At 35.0% G+C, this 26,333-nt stretch overlaps 2 protein-coding genes across 3 annotated transcripts in view; both read left to right on the forward strand.

Annotated features, from left to right (window-relative positions):
- The window catches only part of SPATA17 (spermatogenesis associated 17), a 212,468-nt gene that overhangs the window by 157,947 nt on the left and 28,188 nt on the right, over nt 1-26,333 (forward strand). The gene's annotated exons all lie outside the window — the stretch shown is intronic.
- On the forward strand, nt 20,898-22,559 carry LOC105721899 (5'-AMP-activated protein kinase subunit gamma-1). Its single transcript, XM_021677168.2, has one exon. It carries the CDS (start codon nt 20,942-20,944, stop codon nt 21,935-21,937), a length of 996 nt encoding a protein of 331 aa, XP_021532843.2. The 5' UTR covers nt 20,898-20,941; the 3' UTR covers nt 21,938-22,559.

Consider the following 26,333-nt stretch of genomic DNA (forward strand, 5'->3'; position numbering starts at 1 on the left):
GACATAAAGATGGAAACAGTAGGTACTGGGGTCTGCAAAAGAAGAGGGGGGAAGTGGGACAAGAGTTGAAAAACTACCTATTAAGTACTATGTTGACTATTTGAGTGATAGGATTAATAAAAGTCCAAACCCCAGTATTACATAATATATCCGTATAACAAACCTGTGTATATACACCCTGAAATGAAAAAAAATAAACATATAAAAGGAAACCATATTACTGTCTAAGGATATTCCTAAGAAAGTTTCCTTTTTTGAAAACATTTAGTGTAATCATCATTACACTACGTATTCTGCAAAATTTAAATGTTATGGTTCATCGTATTATGTTTTATGTCTCTAGCTTTTTAATTTAATTTTTGGCTTAAAGTAAAACTTTCAATGGATCTGAATGAATAGGATAATGTATGCGTATATTCCTTGCCCATATTATAATTCAATAAGGGCTTGCCCACATTATAATTCAATAAGGGCTTCAGAATTAAGAACATTAGTCAGAAAACATGATATATAAAGGAAGAAAGAAAATAAATATTTCTTAGCTGATTTCAGAATATGTTTTACGTCTTAAATAAAAATGTCGGAATTGGGAAAACTTGTCTTCGGACATGTTTCGGAACGTAGTAAGCAAGTTCTTACTACGCATTTAACCCGTTGTTTCTTGTAGGGAGAAAATATAATTTCTTTTCTTTCCCTCATAGATTTGTAGTTGAGATACTTTCCTGAAAAGTTAGATTAACAGAGCAAAACTCAGCTAACGTGTATTAACACATGCTGTACCCATCACACGGGAGAGGCCTCAGTTCAAAAGTATTTCTCTCTCAAGGCAGTGGCATAGGGCCTTGCATAAATAGTACTTTAATAAAGAGTTATACATTCTGTATAGTGACAAAACAAAGAATAGAGTATCTCTAGACTTCCAAAAAGCAGGAAAATGTGGGAAGATACGTTCGTGGAAAGAACAAAGTCTCCTCCAGGATCTTCTGGCGCCACTGTCTCTGAGTTCTACTTCTGAGCTGATAAGCAAGTGTTGTAAAAGTGCCTGCCTTTAGGTGGGAAAGGCAAAGAGGAAGGGCAGAATGTGCCCCTGCATTTTAACCTTATTCTTCTTTCTTCTTTTTTTTTTTTTTTGAGATGGAGTCTCGCTCTGCTGCCAGGCTGGAATGCAATGGTGCAATCTTGGCTCATTGCAACCTCTGCCTCCCAGGTTCAAGCGATTCTCCTGCCTCAGCCTCCCTAGTAGTTGGGACTACAGGCCCATGCCACCACACCCAGCTAATTCTTGTCTTTTTAGTAAAGACAGGGTTTCACCATATTGGCCAGGATGTTCTCCATCTCTTGACCTCATGATCCACCTGCCTCAGCTGCCCAAAGTGTTGGGATTACAGGTGTGAACCATCATGCCCAGCCTAACCTTCTTTAGCTCAGTGATCCCCAGTATTTCAGAGAGGAATATTTTGTTTCCTTCACTAACAATTAAAACACACACACACACACACACACACACACACACACCCACCCCTCAGAATTTACACAAAATGAAGTAGTAAGTGACTTTCTGGAAAGGGATTGGGGCCACTGGAAAAGGTATGAGTTCCATATACTACCAGACCTAACGATTCTATTAATAGTACGTCAGTGAGGATTCATTTGTTTGCATACTCTCTCCTTCCTGAAGGGATTTAAGGCATCTTTCTAAAAGTAAAATGCAATAAAGGTCATATGATTGAAGTAAGGATAGGGAGAAAAGATCTAAGATGAGAATTGTTTATATGCCTGCAACATAAAGGAAAAGCATCACTGTGGTGGTGATTTAAGAATTTCAGCTTCCAGGTGTCTAACATGAAAAGGAAGACACAAGTCACAGATGGATCTTCCTCACTCAAAAGGAAGAAATGTTCGACGCAAAAGAAAAATAAGGTGTTTCTTTGCTAAACTCTAAGAAACATTCTTTTTTTAAGGACATTATAAATATGGGATTGCCAAGGGGTAAGACATGCTGGAAAGTAGATTGGGTGCTTCAGAAAGTAATTTTTTTTTTTGCTGCTACTAAGTTATCTTAATTAAAAATGGCCTTCGAAAGCACTAGTACTTCCATGGCATGAGGAATGTATACAGTGAATCATTTGATCTGGTTCAGCCTTAGAACTGCTCGACAAACCTAAATATTGATGATAATATCATAGTCTGTTTAGTGTGGCTGTAACAAAACACCTGAGACTAAATAATTTATAAAAACAAGAGGCTTATTTAGCTCGCTGTTCTGGAGGCTGAGAAGTACAAGCCTGGTGCTGGCATCTTCCTGGCTTCTGGTTTTAGGGCTTTTGTGCTGTGTCATAACGTGGTGGAGAAGGTGAAAGGGGAAGCAGGCACATGAGAGGAGGCAAAACCCAAGGGGCGTATTGGATTTATAATAACCAGCCCTTGAGGGAATTAATCCATCCTCATAAGAATCTAAGCTCATCAGAGAGATAACTCATTCACAACTGCTAGAATGGCACCAAGCAATTCATGAGGGATCTGTTTCCATGTCCCAAACACTTCCCACTGGGTCCCACTTCCCAAAACCTCCACACTGGGAATCAAATTTCAACATGAGTTTTGGTGAGAAAAAACTCAAACCATAGTAATGTCGTTTCATAAAATTCTGCAATCAACCTGTTCTAGACATGTGTTTTTAACTGAAAGGCAACCATTCAGAATATAAGCTAAATATGCTTTTTAACTATCTAATTTCATGTTTTAAACATGTGTAATATGATCTGTATCTAATTTTCTATTTGACATAAGCATGTGTTGCTTTTATACTGTCTCACTGTTCTATTTAATTCAAGGAGGTGTTCATTTCTTTAAAATATAAATGACTTGTGACATTAAGCTACTTCAGAGTAAGAAATGTCCTTGTGCAAAACGTGTTTCCTAAAATAATGTAGTACTTTCTTTTGGTTTTATGCAACAGATTCACTTCGTATATTCTGACATATTTTTCCAGAACATGCATTTACCTAACCATAAAGTAAGCAACTTTATGGAAATATAGAAACTTTTGGATATGCAGTAAAAAGAAAAGTAGTATATTTTGTTATTCTGGAGGAATAATTGTGTGCCTCCACATGCTTTTAAAAAGCATACATACTTAAGAAAAATAATCACACATAATTATTCTTGTTGGCCCTGTGTATTAGTCTGTTTTCACACTGCTGTAAAGAAACTACTTGGCCGGGGGGGCGGATCACGAGGTCAGGAGTTTGAGACCAGCCTGGCCAACATAGTGAAAATCCAATTTCTACTAAAAATATTAAAAATTAGACGGATGTGGTGGCATGCAGTTATAGTCTCAGCTACTAAGGAGGCTGAGATGGAAGAATCGCTTAAACCTGGGAGGCGGAGATTGCAGTGAGCCAAGACCATGCCATTGCACTCCAGCCTGGAGGACAGAGTAAGACACAGAAAAAAAAAAAAACGAGACTGGTGAGACTGGGTCATTTTTAAAGGAAAGAAGTTTAATTGACTCACAGTTTTGCATGGCTTGGAAGCCTCAGGAAACTTAAAATCATGGCAGAAGGTAGAAGGTGAAGGGGAAGCAAGGCATTGTCTTACATAGCAGCAGGTGAGAGAGAATACTGCAAAGAGGAACTGCCAAACACTTTTACAAACAAACAGATCCCATGAGAACTCAGTCACTGTCACAAGAAGAGCATGATGGGGGAACCACCCCTATAATCCAATCACCTCCTATCAGATCCCTCCCTTGACACATGGGGGTTACAATTTTAGATGAGATTTGGGCAGGGACACAGAGCCAACCATATCACCCTAAAAATTAAAAGGAAAATTCTAGGTATTCTTTATTTTCATTTTTATTTTTATTTTTTGAGATGTGCTCTGTTGCTGAGGCTAGAGTGCAGTGTTGCAATCTTGACTCACTGCAACCTCTGCCTCCCAAGCTCAAGTGATTCTCATGTCTCAGCCTCCCGAATAGCCGGGATTACAGGCATGCACCACCATGCCCACTAATTTTTGCATTTTTTGTAGAGACAGGGTTTTACCATGCTGGCCAGGCTGGTCTTGAACTCCTGGCCACAAGTGATCCATCAAGCCAAGGCCTCTCAAAATGCTGGGGTTACAGGTGTGAGCCACCACAACCAGAGATTGTAGGTATTCTTTAAATCATAATAAATCATCAGTCCCTCTAACCCCATACAAAACCATGTAGAAAATTATTCAAAACAATTTTACATTTCTCCCTCCCTCCTTACCGTCTTTCCTTTTTTTTTCCTCCTTTCCTCTCTCACCTCCTTATTTCTCCCCATCTTCCTTCTTATGTCTTAAAATAGATAACAACATTAAATAAACAAACTTACAAAAATTATCTGGGCATGGTGGTGCACACCTGTAATCCCAGCTACTCAGGAGGCTGAGGCAGGAGAATCGCTTTAACCTGGGAGGTGGAGGTTGGAGTGAGCAGAGATTGTGCCATTGCACTCCAGCCTGGGCAACAGAGTGAGAATTCATCTAAAAAAAAAAAACAAAAACAAAACCTATGTCTCTGTGTGACTAGTATAATCTGTACAATACATAGATAGTCATTTTGTTGGTTAAACATAAAATCTTAGAATTATTAGAAGTACTTAATAATTTGATTTGATATTAAGCAAGTTGGACAAGACTTGCATCCAATAGGTTACTAAAAGACTTTTTGTATACTTTTATAAAACTTTGTTTCTTGATACTGAAATTAGAGACTTCAATTTATTAATGATTGGTGAATTAGAGAAAGTCTTAAGGAGACTAGAGATGTCAGGTTCAAAATGTTGAAGAAAGAAAGGGCTGACATGATCTGATGGTTCTTCTATGGCAACATGCAGTTGAATGCAGTAGATTGACTTTAGCCAAGAAAGCTCAAGTAAGTATATTTGGCTTCTGTCCTTCACCCTTCCCATTATATTTTAAGACTGTCTCTGTAGAAATCTTTCATTCACTTATATTATTTTTAAACATAGAAGTCATACTTTTTGAATGATTTGTTAACCAGCTGTGTTAAAAGGTGTCAGTTGGTAGAAAATCAAATGTAAGTACTCTTCCTCTCATCACATTCATATTAAATCAATTTAATGTATCAAATATTATTTAAATTTGTTTTATTTTTAATGCTATTGAACTGAAGAGCACTACACAAAGAAATCAAAGTCAGCAAATTAAGAGCAAATAATACTGTTTTTCTCAAAAGTATGAAAATCAGTAATGAAAAGTAACATATATGTAACTTTTGAAAGCATGGAAATCAATACGATAATGTACATACCATATAATTTACTCATTTTTAAAAAATCTGCTTGTAAACTGCCCAAGTTAAGTTGTTAGATTCTAGATCTGTGTCTTCAATGGTCAAACTTTTTAAGATTAGGTAAATCTTTGTATTTATAAATTCTTTATTGTGCTGATCTCAATATTTAAACTGATGTGAAATTAAATAAGGAGAATCTACCAGTCAGTTACTATTAATTTAATCTATTTGGGTAGATCTAAAAGAGTTGGACAATAAAAAATTCAGTGTACTAAAAACATCCTTTTAGTTGTCAAAACATTCACATATGTTCATATTTACTGAAGCAGAAATGATATTCTAAAGTCTTTATCTGAATTGGAATGAGTTTTCATAGGCATTTTAGACAACTGATTTTAATGGAACCATTTCATGTTTTCCCTTGTTTGCAAAATTCAGGAAGAGACTCTTTCAAGTTGGTTCATGTTGATAGAGCTTTTCCTCATACGTCTTATTACAGGTGAATTACAGCAGTAGAGAAGTCCTTTTTTGTTATTTCCACATGCGTTTTGGTCCTAAACAGGATTTTATAAGCTACAAAGCATAAAAATATCCAGTACTCTAAAGAATTAATTTAGAGAACCTAAGCATATTGCACAGAACATAAAGTTGACCTTTACTGTCTACGGCTTTTGGAATGGAGTGGGATGTAGAACACATCATAGACTTAATGTGGCACATCGTTGTCTGCAGAAACTTGGGTGGGACTGTGACTGCTTGCCCATTGCACCCAGTGATTGAATCTGCTGTCACCAGCATCCTGATAATAATGAACATTCAGCTTAACGACCGTGATTATGATTATCATAATTGATGTGTGAGAGCAGTGTGTGGGGATCATTACAGCTGAACTGTACAGCAGAGAAACATGCCTCAGTTATGGATAATTTTACTTTCATGCATTGATTGGGATAAAATATGCCTTTCTATTTAAACAGACCAGCTTCATATAATTTTAAGAATCTTTCCACACATGCTGATGGATGATTATGCACTCACTGAAAAACAGCCCCTTACAGTTGTTTGTTTTGTGTTGTTTCATGTCATTAGTAAATGTAAACAATTAAATAATTAGGTGTAATTGAGGGAAAATATTTTGCTTATGAGGATGGCCTTCAATAATCAAATATTCAGTTTAAGTGCTTTTACTCTGTCTCTCTCTTTGACAATGTATTAGAGACTGAATTTCTTCCGTTTTCTTCCTCTGATTACCCTTGTTTGGTCTTTCTAAGGACAGTAGGCATCAGGAAAAGTAGAAATTTATACAAATTTTTATTATAAATCTATAGATGCATTTGTATATGCACATATTTATATATGTATATGTATACTGTGGTCTATTATGCATTTCAGAAAATTTGGCAGAGCCAAATATTGTATTACCTTACGAAAATAATATTTCACCTATAGAATACTTTACATGTATTATGTTAAGATATATACATTTATGCTACCTTTGCTTTTTAATCTGGTTTGTTTCTGATCAACTTGATACATTGTTTAGTAATTTCCAATTATGCTTTTTAAAATGATTACAACAGAGTTTCTGATTTGAATTTTAACTTGTGAATGAAAATAATATGTGCAATGATGTGTCCAAGATTTTCAAAAGATTAGATCTGAGCATATTAGTTATAATCATTAACCTAAGGGCACAATTTGCATTCGATTCTAAAATATTTCATTTGAGTGAGGAACAAACATAATGGAACAAATTTTTACAAAGAATCGTGATAAGCCATTTTTAAAAATCTTTATATTTTGTAACTGTAATAAAGCTTGAAACTGAGAGATCTCTTCATTAGATTATTAATAACTGTACAGCTCTGAAGAGACTATGGTTAACATTTCCTTCTGAGGTCTGTGAGATTTACATTACCCCAGGTAAGATGCTTGCCCTAGATGTGCAGCTGTACACTGTGGTGGAGGACAAAATCTTTGTCTGACAGGGAGAGGTTTAATAGCTTGCCTATAAAAATTTCCTTCTGAAAGTTTTTAGTCCCAATGTGATTCTTGAACTTTATGAAAAGTTTCTCCTGAAGTTTGTAAGTCTCAGACCAGGTTCAATGGCTCACTCCTGTAATCCCAGCATTGTGGGAGACTGAGACAGGAGAATCCCTTGAGCGTAGGAGTTTGAGACCAGCCTGGGCAACATAGTGAGACCCTGTCTCCACAAAAAATTTAAAAATTATCTGGGCATGGTGGCACATGTCTGTAGTTCCAGCTATTTGAGGTGGGAGGATTGTGTGTGCCCATGAGTTGGAGGCTGCAGTGAACTATGGTGGCACCATTATACTCTATTCTGGGTGATAGAGAAATACCTCATCTCTTTTTTTTTTTGGAGATAGAGTCTTGCACTGTCACCTAGGCTAGAGTGCAATGGCACTATCTCAGCTTACTGCAACCTTCACCTCTCAGGTTCAGCAGTTCTCCTGCCTCAGCCTCCCAAGTAGCTGGGATTACAGGTGCCCGCCACCACATCCAGCTAATTAGTAGAGACAGGGATCTATATATATATTATTAGTAGAGAACTGTCCCCATGACCCAAAGAGCTCCCACTAGGCCCCACCTCTCAACACCGCCACACTGGGGATCAAATTTCACCATGAAATTTTGTGGAGATAAAGAGATTATGTCCAAACCATAGCCTGGATGAAATTTCCTAGTGTCAGAACACAGAATAAGAAGAGAAGAGGGCTGGGAGAAGTTGTGAGGAATGCCAGTATCTAATGGCTGTTTGAAGTGGGATAAACCTGTAATGGAGGTAGATAAATGTGAGGAAAGCTAAGAGAACATGCTTGTCAAACAAATCAAGGAAAGATAATGCAATAAGAATAAAGGAGTGATGAGCCATGTCAAATGATGCTGTGAAGTCAAATAAAATGAATGGTGAAAAAGCCCCATAGATTTAGCAAAATGAAGGTCACTGGTTACTTAGCAGGAGTTAATTCAATGACAGTAAGGGAGACTGGTCCAGACTGGAGTTGGCTGATTAGGTAATTTTAAATAAGTTTGGCTGTGAATAGGAGAAGAAGGAGCAATAGCTGTAGGGAGACACATGGTAAAGTGTCTTTTTTTTTCAAGATGGAAGATGTTTAGCATTAATTATGCTATGTTATGTGGATATCATTATTTAACTGGTATCCTCTGATTTTATATTCATTTGTCTTTTAAAGTAATTTTCCAAAATTTCAGATTCAGAAGTAATGCTAAGAGGAGCACTCATGCAATGCAAACTTTGCCCTAAAATGTATGTCCTTAGAAATGAGTTCCTAGAAATGGAAAAAACAGGTTAAAGGAGTGGCTCTCTCTACAAGGGTTGATTTTGGCAATGTATTTTTTATTGTCACAACTTAATGAAGGAGGCTACAGGAATCTAAAGGGTAGAGAGAGATCAGGGATTGCTAAACTTTCCACAATGCACAGGGTAGCCCCCTGCAGCAAATCTAAAATGTCAAACATGCACCTGTGAGAAACCCTGGGTTAATGATTATGCACATGCTTAAGACTTTTGATCCGTCTTCCCAAATGTCTTACAGAAAGATTAAACTAATTTACATTTTCAACCACTTGTGTGAATATTTATTTCCCTACATCCTCATCAACACTGAATATTTTTTATTATCATTAATTTTATAATAGGTAAAAATTCTTTCTTTAAAAACTTGTATTGTTTTGATAACAATTTATGCTAAAAATCTTTTTAAACATTTGTTGACCACTTGCTTTTTTGTAAATTACATGATTTATATCTTTTGCTCATATTTCTGTTCATGAGTTCATCTTTTTCTTATTATTTTTCTAATTACATATGTGAACACTTCATTTAGGCATAGATTTCCTTTTAATTTATCCTGCCTAGGATTCCTTGGATTTCTTAATCTGTGGTGTCTTTCACCGAATTGGAAAAATCTTAGCCACTGTATCTTCAAATAGTGCTCTTCTCTAATGTTTCCTGGAATTAGCCATATCTTATATATATGTGATATGTCTTGATATGATACATATCTATATATAGATAAAAAATAAATATTTAATATTTTCTCATTTCTTTGTCTCTTTTTGCTGATTTTTATATGCTTTTATTAGAACTATTTCCCTTTTTAAAAATTTAGTTGTTTATACTGTTTTTTAACATATGAGGTTTCTGTTTTCTATTTTTTATAAATATATGAAAGTACTACCTCATTCTTTTTCAAGTCAGCCTGATCAGTTGATAGTCTTCTTTATTTTCATACTTTTAATTCCCTTTTTCTTTAAATATATGACACTTTATATTCACTAGCAATAATCCCAAATATTTACTTGTCTAATTTTGAAGTTTTTCCATCAACTCTCATGCATAACTGATTTTTAACCTATTCCCTTCTTTTTGTTATTTTAAAATTTTTGTTTGTTTTTATCATTTTTTGTCTTAAAACGTTTGTGAGTTTTTGTTCATTGGAACTTTATATATGGGAATTTTTTGAAACCCGATTTAAAGTGCATTTTTTCAGAGAAGTTTTTTGTTTGGTTTTGCTAAGTGGCTTTTGGCATTTCCCACCTAGGAACATAGAAAACTAAGTTTTGATCTGATATTTTCACCTGGTTATATTAATCAGGGTCCAAACCTACTTGAGTACAAGTTCATGGTTAGGAACTCTCAGGAAAGACTTTTTTGCTGCTCTTTACTCAGTCCAGAACTAAGAATGGGATAGGCAGATATGCTTAAATTCTCTCTACTAAAGTCTTTTTCTTTTTCTAGTTCACCGACTGAGAATGTTATTTTTTAGGAGTTTCAGTTTTATGTAGGGTTCTCCAGTTTAATTTTTCACTCTGCTCTAGTTCTAAGTGTCTATTTTTTTAGCATATGGCAGGTTACACCAAGACTCAGGACTCTGTGGACAAGAATATACCATGAGGCAAATGCTGACCACTACCCTCACTGGATTTGTACTTCCTTGTCAATTCTTTCTTCCAAGGAATCTCCTCATTTCTTCTCAAGGTCATGTATGCATTTAGTCTAGAATACAGTTTAAATCTAATATTTCTTAGTTGATTTTTCTGCCTAGATGATGTGTTCATTGCTGAAAATGGGGTGTTAAAGTTGCCTGCTGTTACTGTATCACAGTGTATCTCTCCCTTTAGATCTTTTAATATTTGCTTTATATATTTACTTAAGTGCTCTGTTGTTGGGTACATATGTATTTTTAATTGTTATTTCCTTTTGCTGAATTAGCCCTTTATCATTACATAATTAACTTCTTTGTCTCTTTTTACTATTTTACTATTTTATCTGATACAAGTATAAATATACTCCTGTTTTCTTTGGGTTTCTATTTCCATGGATTAACTTTTTCCATGCCTTCACTTTTAGTTTGTTTCCTTACAGGTCAAATAAGTCTCTCACAGGCAGCATATAGTTGTAGGCAGCATGTAGTTGCGTCTCTTCTTTAAAATCCATTCAGCCACTCTATGGTCTTTTAACTGGAGAATTTTATCCATTTATAGTCAAGGTAATTATTGATCAGTAAGGACTTACTGCTACTGTTTTCCAAATAGCTACTGAGTTTTCTTGGTACCATTTATTCTGTTATTTCCCCAGGATTCTATTAATTTTATTATTCATTTCACTAGTTACTATTTTATTTACTTCTAGATTTTTGTTGAATTTCTGTTATTTTATATTGATTAGCTCTGTTCTTTTATATATTTTGTTCACAGTTTTGTGTATTATATATACATATTTAAAATTGTCTTCATTATGTGTCAAATAGGTATAGAATACCAGAATATTACTTATAAAAAATAATTATACAATAAATTCTCCATCAGTTTAGAAAAAGATAAATTTTATTCTTCTGAAGTCTTTTGGCATTCTTATTGATTCCATCTTTTCTGTTCTTAATTAGAGACAGCCACTATCCTCAATTTTTTAAATGATTTATTTGCTTTTCTCTATACTTCTATTGTATGTTTTTATTCCTAAATAATAGTTTGTTTTGTATATTTTAGTAACTTTTAATGTATTTGTATTCATACATTTGTATTCATACATAATGTATTAATACAAATACAAATATATACAAATTTATATGAATACAAATACATTAAAAGTTTCTAAAGCATACAAAACAAGTAATATACATGTAAATGTATTTATATGAATGTGTAAATCTTACCATGTCATTTTTTGTTTTTTCTTAAACTTTATACAGCACACTCATTGTGTGTAGCTGCATTTCATTCTTTTTCAGTCAAAATATTCTACACATGAATTTGCTACAATTTATCAATTTTACTAAATATTAATCTGGTTTGGTAATCCACCTTTTATTGTAATAAATCACACTACTATGAATGTTATGTTAGCTATATGTAATTATATAACATATGTATCTGTTATGTTACATATCTTCTGGTTCACATATGAAAGAAAAGTATTACTGGATTGTAGGATATTTATATCTTTAAATTTGTTTCATGTTCATTTTCCAAAGTACATATTTAGTCTACAGCAGGGATACAGTCTCCAATCTTCCTAACATTTATTATTTACCCAAAAGTTTTACCAATCACATCAGTATGAAATTAATGATTGAACTAACATTTCCTTGATTTTAATGAATTAAGCTTTGTTTTCCAAGAATATACTATGTTTCTCAATACAAATTGTAGTCTTCATGTAGATTCTACACATTTGTTGTTAGGTTTATTCCTAAGTAGTTTATATTTTATTGTTATTGTAGGAAAACTCTTGTCTTATTTATTTTCTAGCTGGCTCTTGGTATATAGTAACTTTCATTATTTATATATGTTCTTGTTACTATATGAATCTGCTTTTAGGCTGCATAATGATATATTACAGATGGGTGGCTTAAACATGACATCTATTGTACCACAATTATGCAGGCTGTAACTCCAAGCTCAGGGTTGGTTTCTGGTGAGGCCTCTCTTCCCTGACTTGCAGATGAAGCCTTCTGACCTGTGTCCTCACATGGTCTCTTTTCTATGTACGAATAGAGACAGAAACATCTCTGGTGTTGCTTCCTCTTCTTATTAAGATAGCAGCCCTATCAACTTAAAGTCCCACCATTATGGCCTCACTTAACCATTATTATCTCTTTATAGACCCAAATGTAGTCACATTGGAGGTTAGAGCTTTATTACGTGAATTTGGGTAGGACACAATTTAGTCTATAACAAATACTGTAGAGATTCTTGAACATTTTTAACAGGTCTAATTACTTATCTGTTGATTTTCTTGGGGTTTTCAGGTATGTAATTATCTGAAACTCATGATAATGTTGTTTCTTTATTTCTGACATTTATATTCTATTTTAGTGTTTTGGTTAATTCCATTACTGACATATCCAGAATGATTTTAAATAGTCATAGTGAGAGTTGGCATTTTTATGGACATATAACATTATTTATAAATAACTTCTAAATATGATATTTGACCAATTAGAGAAAGATTTAGCTTATCAACCCAATAGTCAATTTCAAAACAGTCATTAAAATCACTACATATGAAACTCAAGGTATCAAAACATAATAATTATGAGAATGCATTCTGAAGTGAGATTTCATGGTTCAAATTCCAGATAGGTGCATAATTTTAAGCAAGTTATTTAAATTCTCCGTACCTCAATTTTCTCATTTGTATAAAGGGGAAAATATTGTACTATTCTTACCATGTTGTTCTGATGATGGAATTGGAGAACTACATAAATCACTTAGGAAAATACTCAACATGGTAAACAGCATACATTTTAGCTTTTATTATATTTAATTATCTTTTTTATTTCTTTTTCTATTCTATTAGTATATTTTGATTACTTATAGTGATATTCTAAATCTCTAAAGCTCTGTATATCTTATTTAATATTTATACATTATTAGCTCCATTTTCATGGTGTATTAGAATAAGAATCATTTGGAAAAACTGATTATTAAAAGATTAATTTGCCCTTTATTAATATAAATTCATTTTCTATACTATAGAGTTTATGGTTTAATATAAAAATTAAATAATTTTCACTAAAACTATAAAATGTTAATGGAAAAAATTGAAGAAGAAACAAATAACTGAAAAGGTATCCTATGTTTATGCATGGAGAATTAATATTGTTAAAATGTCCACACTATCGAAGGCAATATACACATCTAACACAATTTTTATTGAAATTATAATGCCTGCAGAGAAATAGGAATGCTTTTACACTGTTTGTGGGAATGTAAATTAGTTCAACTGTTGTGGAAGACAGTGTGGCGATTCATCTAAGACTTAGAACAGGAAACATAATTTGACCCAGCAATATCATTGCTGGGCATATACCCAAAGGAATATAAATCACTCTATTATAAAGATACCTGCATGTATCTGTTCATTGCAGCACTATTCACAATAGCAAAGACATGGAATCAACCCAAATGCCCATCAGTTATAGACTGGATAAAGAAAATGTGGTACATATACACCATGGAATACTATGCAGCCATAGAAAGGAATGAGATCATGTCCTTTGCAGGGACATAGATGAAATTGGAAGCCATTATCCTCAGTGAACTAATGCAGGAACAGAAAACCAAACACCACATGTTCTCACTCGTAAGTGGGAGCTGAAAAACAGAACACATGGACGTGGTGAGGGGAACAATACACACTGGGGCCTGCTGGGAGAGAGTGGGCAGAGGGGAGAGTGTTAAGGAAAAGAGCTAATGCATGCTAGGCTTAATACCTGGGTGATGGATTGATAGGTGCAGCAAACCACAGGGCATACGTTTACCTATGTAACAAACCTGCACATCCTGCACACGTACCTTGGAACTTAAAAAAATTATAATGCCATTACATAAAGAGGAAAAAAAATCCTAAAATGTGTATGGAACCACACAAAAAAAAAACTGAATAATCAAGGCAATATGAAGAAAAACAATGTTGGAGACATCATACTTTCTGATTTAAAGTTATATGTCAAAACTATAGCTATCAAAACAGTATGGTACTAGCATAAAAACAGAAACATAGACCAATGTAACAAAATAGAGAACCAAAAAATAAATCGAAACATGGTCAACTAATTTTGACAAGGACACCAAGAGGACACAGTGGAGAACTGATAGTCTCTTCAACAAATGGTGCTGGGAAACTGGATTTCCAAATGCAGTTTTGGAATGAAACTGGACCCTATTTTATTCCATACATAAAAATCAACAGAAAATGGATAACAGACCTAAATATAACATCTGAATTCATAAAAATACTAGAAGAGAGTATAGGCGAAACTTCTTTGATACTGTCCTTGGAATTTTTTGGATATCACACCAAAAACTCAGGTTACAAAAAACAAAAACAAATAAAATGGGACTAAAAAGCTTCCAACTAAACCAAATCTAAACTAAAAAGCTTCTGCACAGCAAAGGAAACAATCAACCACATGGAAAGGCACCTAAAAACTGGGAAAATAATCGCAAACCACTTATGTGATAAAGGTTAATATCCGAATTTTATAAAGAACGTTTACAACTCAACAATGGGAAACACAAATAAGCCAATTAAACAGTGAGTAAAGAACATAAGCAGACATTTCTCTAAAGAAAATATAAAACTGCCAACAGGTACATTAAAAGATGCTCAACATTACTAATCATCAGTAAAATGCAAATTAAAATCACTAAGATATCACCTCACATCTGTAAGGATGGCTGTTATCAAAAAGATAAGAGATAACAAATATTGGTGAGGGTGTAGAAAAAAAGGAACCCTAGTACACTGTTAATGGAATGTTGATTGAACAGCCATTATGGAAAACAATACAGAGATTCCTAAGTACATTAAAAATAGAACTACCATATAACCCAGCAATCTCTATCCTGTGTATACACTCAAAGGAAATGAAATTATCACATTGTAAAGGTATCTGCACTTCCACGTTCATTACAGCATTATTCACAATAGCCAAGATATGGAAACAACCTAAATGTTCATCGAAGGATGAATATAAAGAAAATGTGAGAAATATTATCTTTAAAAGCTTTAAAAAAGAAAAAGATCCTGCCATTTGCCACAACATAGATGGACCTGAAGGACATGCTAAGGCAGACACAGAAAGAAAATACTGCATTTGGTTGGGCACAGTGGCTCACGCCTGTAATCCAGCACTTTGGGAGGCTGAGGTGGGTGGATCATCTGAGGTCAAGAGTTTGAAACTAGCCTGGCCAAAATGGTGAAACTGCATCTCTATTAAAAATACAAAAATTAGCCAACTATGGTGGAGCATGCCTGTAATCCCAACTACTCGGGAGGAGGCTGAGACAGGAGAATCGCTTGAACTCAGCGGGCGGAGGTTGCAGTGAGCCAAGATCGCTCCATTGCACTCCAGCCTGGGGGACAGAACAAGACTCCATCTCAAAAAAAAAAAAAAAAAGATTATAAAAAAAGATAAAATACTGCATTTACTCACTTATGTGAAATATATATATAGTTTTATTTTTTTTTAAAGGGGCTCAAATACACAGAGATAGAGCATGAAAGAAAATGGTTACCATGGGCATGGGGAGGGGGTTGGGGTGCTGAGAGGGAATGGGGAAATGTAGGTGGAAAGATACAAAATAGCAGATATACAGGATGAAAGTCCAGAGAGCTAATGAACAGCATTAGGGTTAAAGTTAATAAAATTATATTAGGGAGTGTTCTTAAATAAGTAGACTTTAGCTGCTCTTGTCACAATAATGAAAAAGTAACTGTCAGATGAGAGATACATTAATCTACTTCACTACAGTAAACATTTTACTATCTATATGTATCCTATAAAATAATGTCATAAACCTCAAATATACACAATAAAATTTATTCAAAAAATTAAATATTGATATTTAAATCTATAAAACATCCAACTTTTATTACTCCTAAGACAAATATGTGAAAGCTTACTTGCAAGTCAGATGTGATTTTATAGATTCATCTCATATCATTTTGTATCTTCCATCTGATTTTATATCAGACTATAACAAGCAACTCTTTGAAATTATTTTTGGTAGAGCCCCAAGTTGGTGCTTAGTATTTTTTTAAGCTCCTACAAAAAGGCAAAGGAAGGCAGTAGTATATAGACCATAAAAATTACAGTTAAATTCTTTTAAAAATTTTGCATCACTTGATCACTTCATATCACTTTACGTAATGTGCACCAACGAGCACTCAACATTCTGAGCCCGGTACTGAACATCTCCTCCACTCAAACAGGGCTCCATTCATCTGTGTTACATCCTGGGCTTCCTGCTTAAGAATTCACTTGAAGAAAATGTTCCAGTGCATAAATTATTCTCATAGATTTATTTTATTTTAATATACTTAACTGATTATTTTCCAAATTCTGCCTAAATGCGGTGTTTTTTCTCCTAAACAAGTTCTTCATGGAATTATTTAACTAAGCATTCACATTTATTCTTAGAAGAGCCTGGAAGCCATACTTCCAGGCTGATTAGAGAATGCTGCCGTTTGTAACATCTGTCATATAAGTGCCAGATTGATAATGGTGTTATTAACTCTGAATTAATTTACAGGTTGCTGTTTAGGTGACTCTTGTAAGGTTAAACTATTAGAGAAAAAATTAAATCTGTTTACAAGTTAAAAGGTTAACAAATGTGAATTGCCAGATGACTAGGAAGTGATAATTTGATAGTTTGGGCAGCACCTCACTTTAAGAATATTAATTAAATATTATAAACATATAAAAGTAGTGAAAATAGTTTACACTATTGGTTTTAAGGATACAAATGTTAACCTTACTTTCTTATTAAATCTAATCCATGAGCTATTTGTAAAGGGTTTGCTCACAACAATTGGAGTATTTAATAAAATCTAATTTTCTTCTTCTGTAATTCCTCAGTTAGAAAATGTGGTCCCTTGATGATGATCTGGGGCTTTGAAGAATAAATGGATTCTAAAGAGAAAATTAGATGGTAGTTATTAGGCTGTCTAACTAGCAGTGCACTGTCATTTGTCTGTTGTGTTACAAATGTCTTACTTTCCCTACCTTCTTCATTTAATCATGTAACTTGCCTGTAAGCAGCATTAGAGAAAAGAATGTTGCCGTATTACTCTTTCAGCTGTTTGCTTATCCCAGAGATGTTCACCCTTAATATGCTCAATATAGAACTCTTCATCTCCTCGCTGACACCTGGCCTCTTCTAAATTCCTTGCCTCCACACAGTTGGTCATTTTATGCCAAATAGTAGGGAGGCATACTTATTTTTTCTGTCTCCTTCCTCAGGAATGCCTCTCCTAACTACATCTCACTCAAGCTATATATGACTAGCAAGTTTAATTAGTATTTAAAAGATCAAATCCCTATATAAAAAGGCCTACTCCAAAAATGCATTTTCTTGTGGTAAATAATATATAATTGATGTACATTTATTCAGTATTTTAATTACTTTTATTATATAACTTCTTCTGCATTTGTTTGTGTATGAATCTAATGGTTTGCCATTAGAAGACTGGAAGCATGTCTATCCAAATTTCTTTGTAGCTCACCCATCTAAAGCTGTAGATCAGGGTGACATGTATTATGGCAGTAAAGAAGAATAATTAGCATTTGCCATATACTTGTTTCCTTCACTTTTATGTCATATGTGTATTGCTTTTAAAAATATTTCTATTTTATTTGTCAACATATTCAGTAGAAATTCACATGATTGAATCCAGTAAACCATTTAAAAAGGTTAACATTTTCTTGAAAATAGTATTTTTAAAAGAAATAAATAGAATTTGAAAAATTTGAAATTATACCTGTTTGAATCTGAAGCTTCATTTACTTTATGATTTTTGAGATGCTGGATATTGTTTTGCCAATTGCATTTAGAATTCATCTGTCATTTTAGTTTTGACATCTAATATACATAAATAATGTCCAAAGGGTAGAAGCAATTTAATCTGAAAATCCTTATCTACTTTCCAGTTCTAATAGCATAATTAAAGAAGCACAAAATGCCACATATAAAATGTATGCATAGTTTATAAAGTAAGTTTCCATGTTCATGGCTAGTGTTACCTAAAACTCAAAGTACAGTAAAAATTCTAAAAATATACCAGAAAATAATAATAGAATATATTAGATATATTCATAACTAACATCAAAATACAGTAAAAATTCTAAAAATGTACCAGAAAATAATGATATATTAGATACATTCACAACTAACATATTTTTTTAATCCCAAAACATGACTGATAAAATTTCACGCTTTAACCTTCCAATTGTCATCTTACTGATCTATAATAGACATAAATGCTGACAACAAAAATGGATCTGAAGTTACATGAATTTGTCAGATTGGGAGATTTTCAAGCATCAAATGTTAAGCATTTGGTGTTCTATGATGAAAATCACAGAATGTAGCTACCATATTAATACAGAGTTGGGCTTAGTAGCATTAAAATAATCAATGGTAGCTTTAAAGATTGACTTTTTATGACATTCTCATATAAAAATAAAGTTTACTTTTGGCTGGACATGGTTGCTCATGCTGTAATTCCAGCACTTTTGTGGGTTGAGGTGGGTGGACCACTTGAGCCCTGGAGTTTGAGACTAGCCTGGGCAACATTGCAAAACTCTGTCTCTACAAAAAATAGAAAAATCAGCTGGCTATGGTGGTGTGTGCCTGTGGTCCCAGCTACTTGAGAGGCTGATGTGGGAGGATCACCTGATCCTGGGGAGGTCGAGGCTGCAGTGAGCTGGCATTGTACCACTGCATTTCAGCCTGTGTGACAGAGTGAGACCTGCCTCAAAGAAAATAAAAGTTTACTTTCAAGAAAGCTTCTTTCTGCCGTTGAGTACTTACAACACACTGCCTCAGAGAAGTCTATTATTCCAAAGCAAAGACAGACACTTTCAATTGCCTGTTCTTTCAATATATAATTTTTTGGTAGATAATCATTTTCATCATTATTATATTTCATGACCTCATAAGAGATGACAGTATGCTTGGTTTTGGTTTTTAAAAGTCAGAATCAAAAAGCTAGTTACCTTCAGAACTCATTAAAAGTATATCTGCTATACATATTGTCTGCCTTTGTTCCATAGAGCTTGCTAGTCTTTTCATGCACAACTATAAATGCACACCTACGTTCAGTAAAGTTGTCATGGACTGGAGAGGAAGTAACTGAAGAATCATCTCTCTCATATTGAAACTTACACGTAAAAATGATTCTCTACACTGTAATTATATTCTCTAAGGAGGGATAGCGTTAATAAGAGTGATGTAAGTCAGATAAATCAGATATTACATGCATGCCTATGGGCTTGGGCTTCTGTGTTCAAGGCTTGCCTACCTATATGGACACATCAGATCACTAGTATAAGTCAAGTCACGACCTTCCTTCACTTCACCATTTGGTTTCATTTCCCTTTGTTGGAAATCATTTTGCCTACTTTACTTCTTGTATTTATTTTATATGGGAAGTTTGATTTAATATACAGAGTGGCAAAGTGGTTTTTCAGTTTATTTCAGGAAACTGCTATTTTCTTCAGAAATCTTAAAAATGTCAAATTAATAATTAGATACCTTTTTGACATCTGACCTTCTAGAGAACTCAAATTTTGCAAGTAAAGAAATGAAATTTTTTAAAAGTAAAATTTAATGAGAACACTCCTATTGTTTCACTTGAATAACAAGTTGAAATGTTGTAGTAGTCATTTTGTATAACAATGCATTTATCTTTAACATTAATTTGACTTCAGTGGTTTTGCTCTAATGGCAACAAGTGCTAAAAATAATCATTCACCTAGGTATGTAGTGTCAAATGGAATTAGAACTCCAATAACTTGCTTTATGAGAGAGCAGAGGCTAGAGTAAAGGAATATTGTCACATGCCTCATAACGACATTTCAGCAATAGACTGCAGTAAGGAAGCTTAAACATTTACAAGATTATAAGAAAGCTTAAACATTTCTGTCACGTAGTGATGACGTATCACAATGCATTACTCACACATTTGGGGTGATGCTGGTGTAAACAAACCTATTGCTTTACCAGTCGTATAAAAGTATAGCACATATGATTATGTACAATACATAATACTTGATAATGATAATAAATGACAGTTATTGGGTTACATATTTGCTATACTATCATTTTTATTGTTATTTTAGAGTGTATTTATTCTATTTAGAGAAAAAGTTAACTGTAAAACAGCCTCAGGCAGGTCCTTCAGGAGGTATTCCAGAAGGCACTATTATCTTAGGAGATGACAGCTCCACGTGTGTTATTGCTCCAGGAGCCCGTCTAGTGGGACAAGGCATGGAGGTGGAAGACAGTGACACGGATGATCTTGACCCTGTGTAGGCCTAGGCTAATGTGTGTATTTGTGTCTTATTTTTAACAAAAATTTTTAAAAGTTAAAAAAATAAAAACATAGAATAAGGATATAAAGAAAAATGTTTTTGTACAGCTGTATAGTGTGTTCATGTTTTAAGCTAAGTGTTAGTAGAAGAAAGTGAAAAATTTTAAAAATCAATAATGTATAAAGTAAAAAAGTTACAGTAAGCTAAGGCTAGTTTATTATAATATTAAAGAAAGAGCCCCAAGAGAGCTTCCTAAAGCGAGAGAACCAAGCCAGCGCCTCTTGCAATGGAGACGGTCATTTCTTCAGATAGCTCCCCAGCTGTGGAAAATGAGCATCCTCAAGAGACCCCAGAATCCAACAATAGTGTGTATACTTCCTTCATGAAGTCTCATCGCTGCTATGACCTGATTCCCACAAGCTCCAAATTGGTTGTATTTGATACATCCCTGCAGGTGAAGAAAGCTTTCTTTGCTTTGGTGACTAACGGTGTACGAGCTGCCCCTTTATGGGATAGTAAGAAGCAAAGTTTTGTGGGTATGCTGACCATCACTGATTTCATCAATATTCTGCACCGCTACTATAAATCAGCCTTGGTACAGATCTATGAGCTAGAAGAACACAAGATAGAAACTTGGAGAGAGGTGTACCTCCAGGACTCATTTAAACCGCTTGTCTGCATTTCTCCTAATGCCAGCTTGTTTGATGCTGTCTCTTCATTAATTCGGAACAAGATCCACAGGCTGCCAGTTATTGACCCAGAATCGGGCAATACTTTGTACATCCTCACCCACAAGCGCATTCTGAAGTTCCTCAAATTGTTCATCACTGAATTTCCCAAGCCAGAGTTCATGTCCAAGTCTCTGGAAGAGCTACAGATTGGCACCTATGCCAATATTGCTATGGTTCGCACTACCACCCCCGTCTATGTGGCTCTGGGCATTTTTGTACAGCATCGAGTCTCAGCCCTGCCAGTGGTGGATGAGAAGGGGCGTGTGGTGGACATCTACTCCAAGTTTGATGTGATCAATCTGGCAGCAGAAAAGACCTACAACAACCTAGACGTGTCTGTGACTAAAGCCCTGCAACATCGATCACATTACTTTGAGGGTGTTCTCAAGTGCTACCTGCATGAGACTCTGGAGACCATCATCAACAGGCTAGTGGAAGCAGAGGTTCACCGACTTGTAGTGGTGGATGAAAATGATGTGGTAAAGGGAATTGTATCACTGTCTGACATCCTGCAGGCCCTGGTGCTCACGGGTGGAGAGAAGAAGCCCTGAGCTGGGGAAGGGGTCAGGCAGCACCAAGGCATATGCCCAACTCATTGTCTGCTGGAAGCTCTGTGGGAATCAGATGAAACTTGGGGGAATTGTGACTCTGTTCCCTGCTCAGGGACCCCTGCCTTTCTATCTGGGAGCTAGAGAAGGTATAGGGGGAGAAAGGAGAATGGTTTTATAGCTACCCTTACCCTAACACATACACTTGAAAAAACTTTCAGACTTGCCAATTCTAGCCCTTGTCCTCTTAGATATAGCCCCCTTTCTGGGTGAACTGTAGGCTCTGTGTCTCTCAGACAAATTCTGATCTCTAAGAGATCCCCAGACCTCACCTGCCTCTGCCTCTGTCTCGGCCCTGATTCAACCTTAAGATAATAGCACAACAAAATTCTTCATAAAGATATTTTTATTCACCTGTTCCATGCTATATGGAGGAGGCCAAGTCCATTTAGTGACATTTCTTCCCATAATGTCCGTGGGGAGGACTGTGGGGAGGAGGGCCTTTGGGTTCCTGTGCTGTGTGCATATGAAGGGAGATGGGGTTGGGTGGAGGAGGAGGGCAATGTGGTTAGCTAAGGTTATTGCTTTTTGTGGCAAATCTAATTAAATGACAGCAATCTCTTCATGGTAAAAAAAAAAAAAAAAAGATAAATATTTTTCATAAATTTAGTGTCATCTAGGTGTACAGTGTTTAGAAAGTCTACAGTAATGTCCTAGGCCTTCACATTCACTCCCCACTCACTCATGGATTCACCCAGAGCAACTTCCAGTCCTGTAAGCTCCATTCATGGTTTTGCCCTATACAAGTGTACCACTTTTTATCTTTCACACTGTATTTTTACTGTACCTTTTCTATGTTTAGATATGTTTTTAGATGCATACTTATCATAGTGTTACAGTTGCCTACAGTATTCGGTACAGTAACATGCCATACAGGTATAGAGCTTAGGAGAAATAGGCTATACTATATAGCCTAGGTGTATAGTAGGCGATACCATCTAGCTTTGTGAAAGTGTACTCTGCGATATTCACATAATGAGTAAATTGCCTAATGACAAATTTCTCAGAATGTATCCCTGTTGTTAAGCAGCACATGACTGTATGCGTTTTCCAAGAAATCTCTTGGTTGAACTCATGTCATTTCATTTCCTTTGTACTTAAGTCATTGCTTTTATGTGTTTGGGGGTCTGCATTGTTGATGTAGTCTGTGACAGCTGAAAGTTTTAAATCCATGTATCATTTTAGGGACCTTGAAACTGAAGTAAACTTCAATAGGATGTTCAGAGATTTTTGCTTACACAGAAATTAACCAATTTTCATTTTGCACTTTAGCCTACAAAGGACTTTTTTCAGAATTAGTTGGCATATTTATCTTTCTCTAATCTTATTTTCTAGAATAAGAGTTGTTCAAAAGGATTTGTGAATTTTTAGCACCATGTATAATGTGACCCTAGTGCACTGAATAATCAAAGTGCATTGAATAACAATAACATTTTCTAAGTAATTCAATCCATGGATGAACTCTTCTCATCATGTTGTCCTGATAAATGATAACAGACCTTCTCCATAACTCAGCTGACTTTGTAAAGCTAATGAGAGACTACCAGGCTAGGAGCAGGAGAGGAGCCTGAATTCTGTTAAGGTGTACACATAAATGATTGCCAACTATTTATTCCAGAGGTGACAAAATATGTAACTTCTCCAATTACTCCTGTAGATGTCACGATCTTAGAACCTATGACTGGCCTTTTGAGATATCTTTTCAAGTTTTTTGTGTGTCTGACAACCCATGGCTCCACCTGGACCCGCTGACCAGTGGCTCCAACCTCTTCTGTTTCCCCACCCAAAGCGATTCAGCTCACTGGAGGATCATTTCGCACACCCCTATGATCGTACCCTCTATCCAATCATCAGCGAGCACCCATTGCCTAGCCACCCCTAAACTACCTTTGAAAAAATGCCTAACCTAGAAGGCTTCAAGGAGGTGAAGTACTAACTCTGCCTCCCATTTCGCATGGCTGGCCTTGCGTGAATTAAACTCTCTTTACTGCAATGCTGTGGTCTTTGTGCAGTGAGCAGGAAGAATCTGTCTGGCAGTTGTAAAATGGTCAAAATGCATGTGAAACTTCTTTTACCAAACAGCAAAACCAAATGTGTTTCCAAGGTTGCAGATACTCTACTCGGATATAAAGCTTCAAGATTTGGCTTCCAATTGAAGTTTTGCTCAACAAAATAACTTTTAATCATTTTGAAGATAAGAAAACAGCCCATATAGTTTCCAAAAGGAGCTCACAAAATTAAGAATTGATCTATCATGATGTCAGTAGGAACACACCAAATCTGTGAGTTGGTTGCTCTCAGATACATCCCGAAGCAGGCTGAAGGAAAATGTTAACTCTGTCATTTGCTCTATGACATGCTACAGAACATCAACTATTTGGAAGGAGAAGTACTGTGTCTATTGTATTTTTCTCTTCCAAGTGACAAATCAACTCCAGCATTTATTTTAATGCCACATGATTTCTCCTCAGTGGTCTATGGCTTCTTTTGTTTGTATTATGAGATGTTTCCAAGCAAAAGTCTTTGGATGGGGCAAATCAAAATTTGTGTTAATTTCCAGCCTTCTCAGCTCCACCCATATTTTGTGACAAAGAGCTATGACCTCTGAAGTATTTTTACAAAGGACAGAAGTGCTCCAGCAATATTTATTTTGCTTTTAATGGTGCAACTTTTACTTCTCAAGAAGTTATTTTACTATTTTATAATTTAAGCCTCAAGATTCTCTCTCTATATTTAACAATACTAAAATGAGTATTTCAACAATAATTTTGAAAATTATGTGTTAACCACAAGAGTTATTTTGGGTATATGTTCTATTGTTTAAAAAATTAAAGATAAAAAGTAGAGATGTAGAATTGTGGGAGTAAAGCCTTCCCCACAGTGCAATACCCAAATAGAAATAATCCCTGTAATATTTTTTTGGATAACAAATGACTTGGCAGACTCAAATGTGACTAGTTTCTATATGTCTTCTGCATGACTGTTTAGAGCTACTAAATCTAGATATTTTGGTTCTCAGTATGTTTCTTGAGATTTGGGGAAGAAGCAAATTGATAAGTTTAAAAACAATAACATGGCTAAATTAGCCACAAATTTACTAGATAATTAACTGTGGTCAATATGCCCAGCTAATTATGTGTGTATTATTGGCACAAGTCCTATTTAAAATATTTGCCTAATATAATGTACAAATACTAAACAATCAGAATGGATAGTAATCCTGGGGTTTCCTGCTGGGATAGATATTAACTCTTTAATTGCTGCACTGTGGGGAAATTTGGGGGTGGTGCTTGAGTTAATAGCTGTTTACTAACAGATTTGAAAATAGTGAAAGCTTTTCCATTTCAGAATAGAAACCCGTGAAACCATACTGGTGCATGTTGGAAGAATTTCTCACTCCAATGAAAGTTAAGGAAAATGGTCTTTTTTTAACCATACATTTTTGCCCTGGGAATTGGCGCTATCTTTCTGGCCCTGTGTGTAGCTATACTCAGTCTCAGTGGTGTGCATGGTCCTTTACCATCTGCATTTTTCCTTTTAGGCCTGTTTATTCTTAAGTCTTACATTATCCTCCCTGAGTTTGGGGATGCTTATAATCTATATGCATTTCTTCAGGGTACATTTATTAAGAAAGAAGTACTTTTATTTCTCTTTGTCCCATTTGTTGAGTATGTAACTCCATAAAATTCCAGAATTGCTCTGTTCACTAAATAGCAGACAGCTGCTCCCTGAGAAAGAAAGCTCCAGATTCTCTAAACACATTCTGTGTGGTTGAGTATAACAGTCATGAGACTATTGAGCACTTGAACTGTTGAGTTCTCTGAATTGAGATGTGCTGTAAGTGTAAAACACACATTGGATTTTGAAGTCTTAGTTTAAAAAGTAACATATTAATATTTTTACATTAGTGACATGTCACCCTGATATTATAGATATCTTGGGTTAAAATATTTTGTTAGCATACAATTAATTTTCTCTGTTTCTTGTTACTATTTTTAATGTGGCTACTAGAAAAAAAATTCATTTACGGTCCACCTTATATTTCTGTCAGACAGCACTGCTCTAAATGATATATTTGCCCAATTTTGGGAGATAGAAGGGACTCGATTTTAGCAGACTCTGTGCAAAATTTCCCTCTGGATATTCAGTAAAGCATTTTTCTCTGATGTTATGTTTTTTCACTTGAAGACTTCTGCACTCCAGTGTTGTAGAGAACTTGAAAATACCACCAGTTTCTTCAGCCATGTCTGTGTCTTCAACATCTCACTAAATTCTCTTTCCAGTTTGCTCATTATAGGTCCATTAAAGAAATGATACATCAACATATATAAAGTGGAAG

The sequence above is a fragment of the Aotus nancymaae genome, unplaced genomic scaffold (genome assembly GCF_030222135.1).
Source record: "Aotus nancymaae isolate 86718 unplaced genomic scaffold, 86718_ANA_hifiasm-v0.15.2.pri h1tg000032l_0, whole genome shotgun sequence".
Classification (NCBI taxonomy): Eukaryota; Metazoa; Chordata; class Mammalia; order Primates; family Aotidae; genus Aotus; species Aotus nancymaae.

Bases quoted from the DNA above. Each gene is read 5' to 3' on its own strand.
- LOC105721899 (XM_021677168.2), top strand. From the start codon at position 20,942: ATGGAGACGGTCATTTCTTCAGATAGCTCCCCAGCTGTGGAAAATGAG.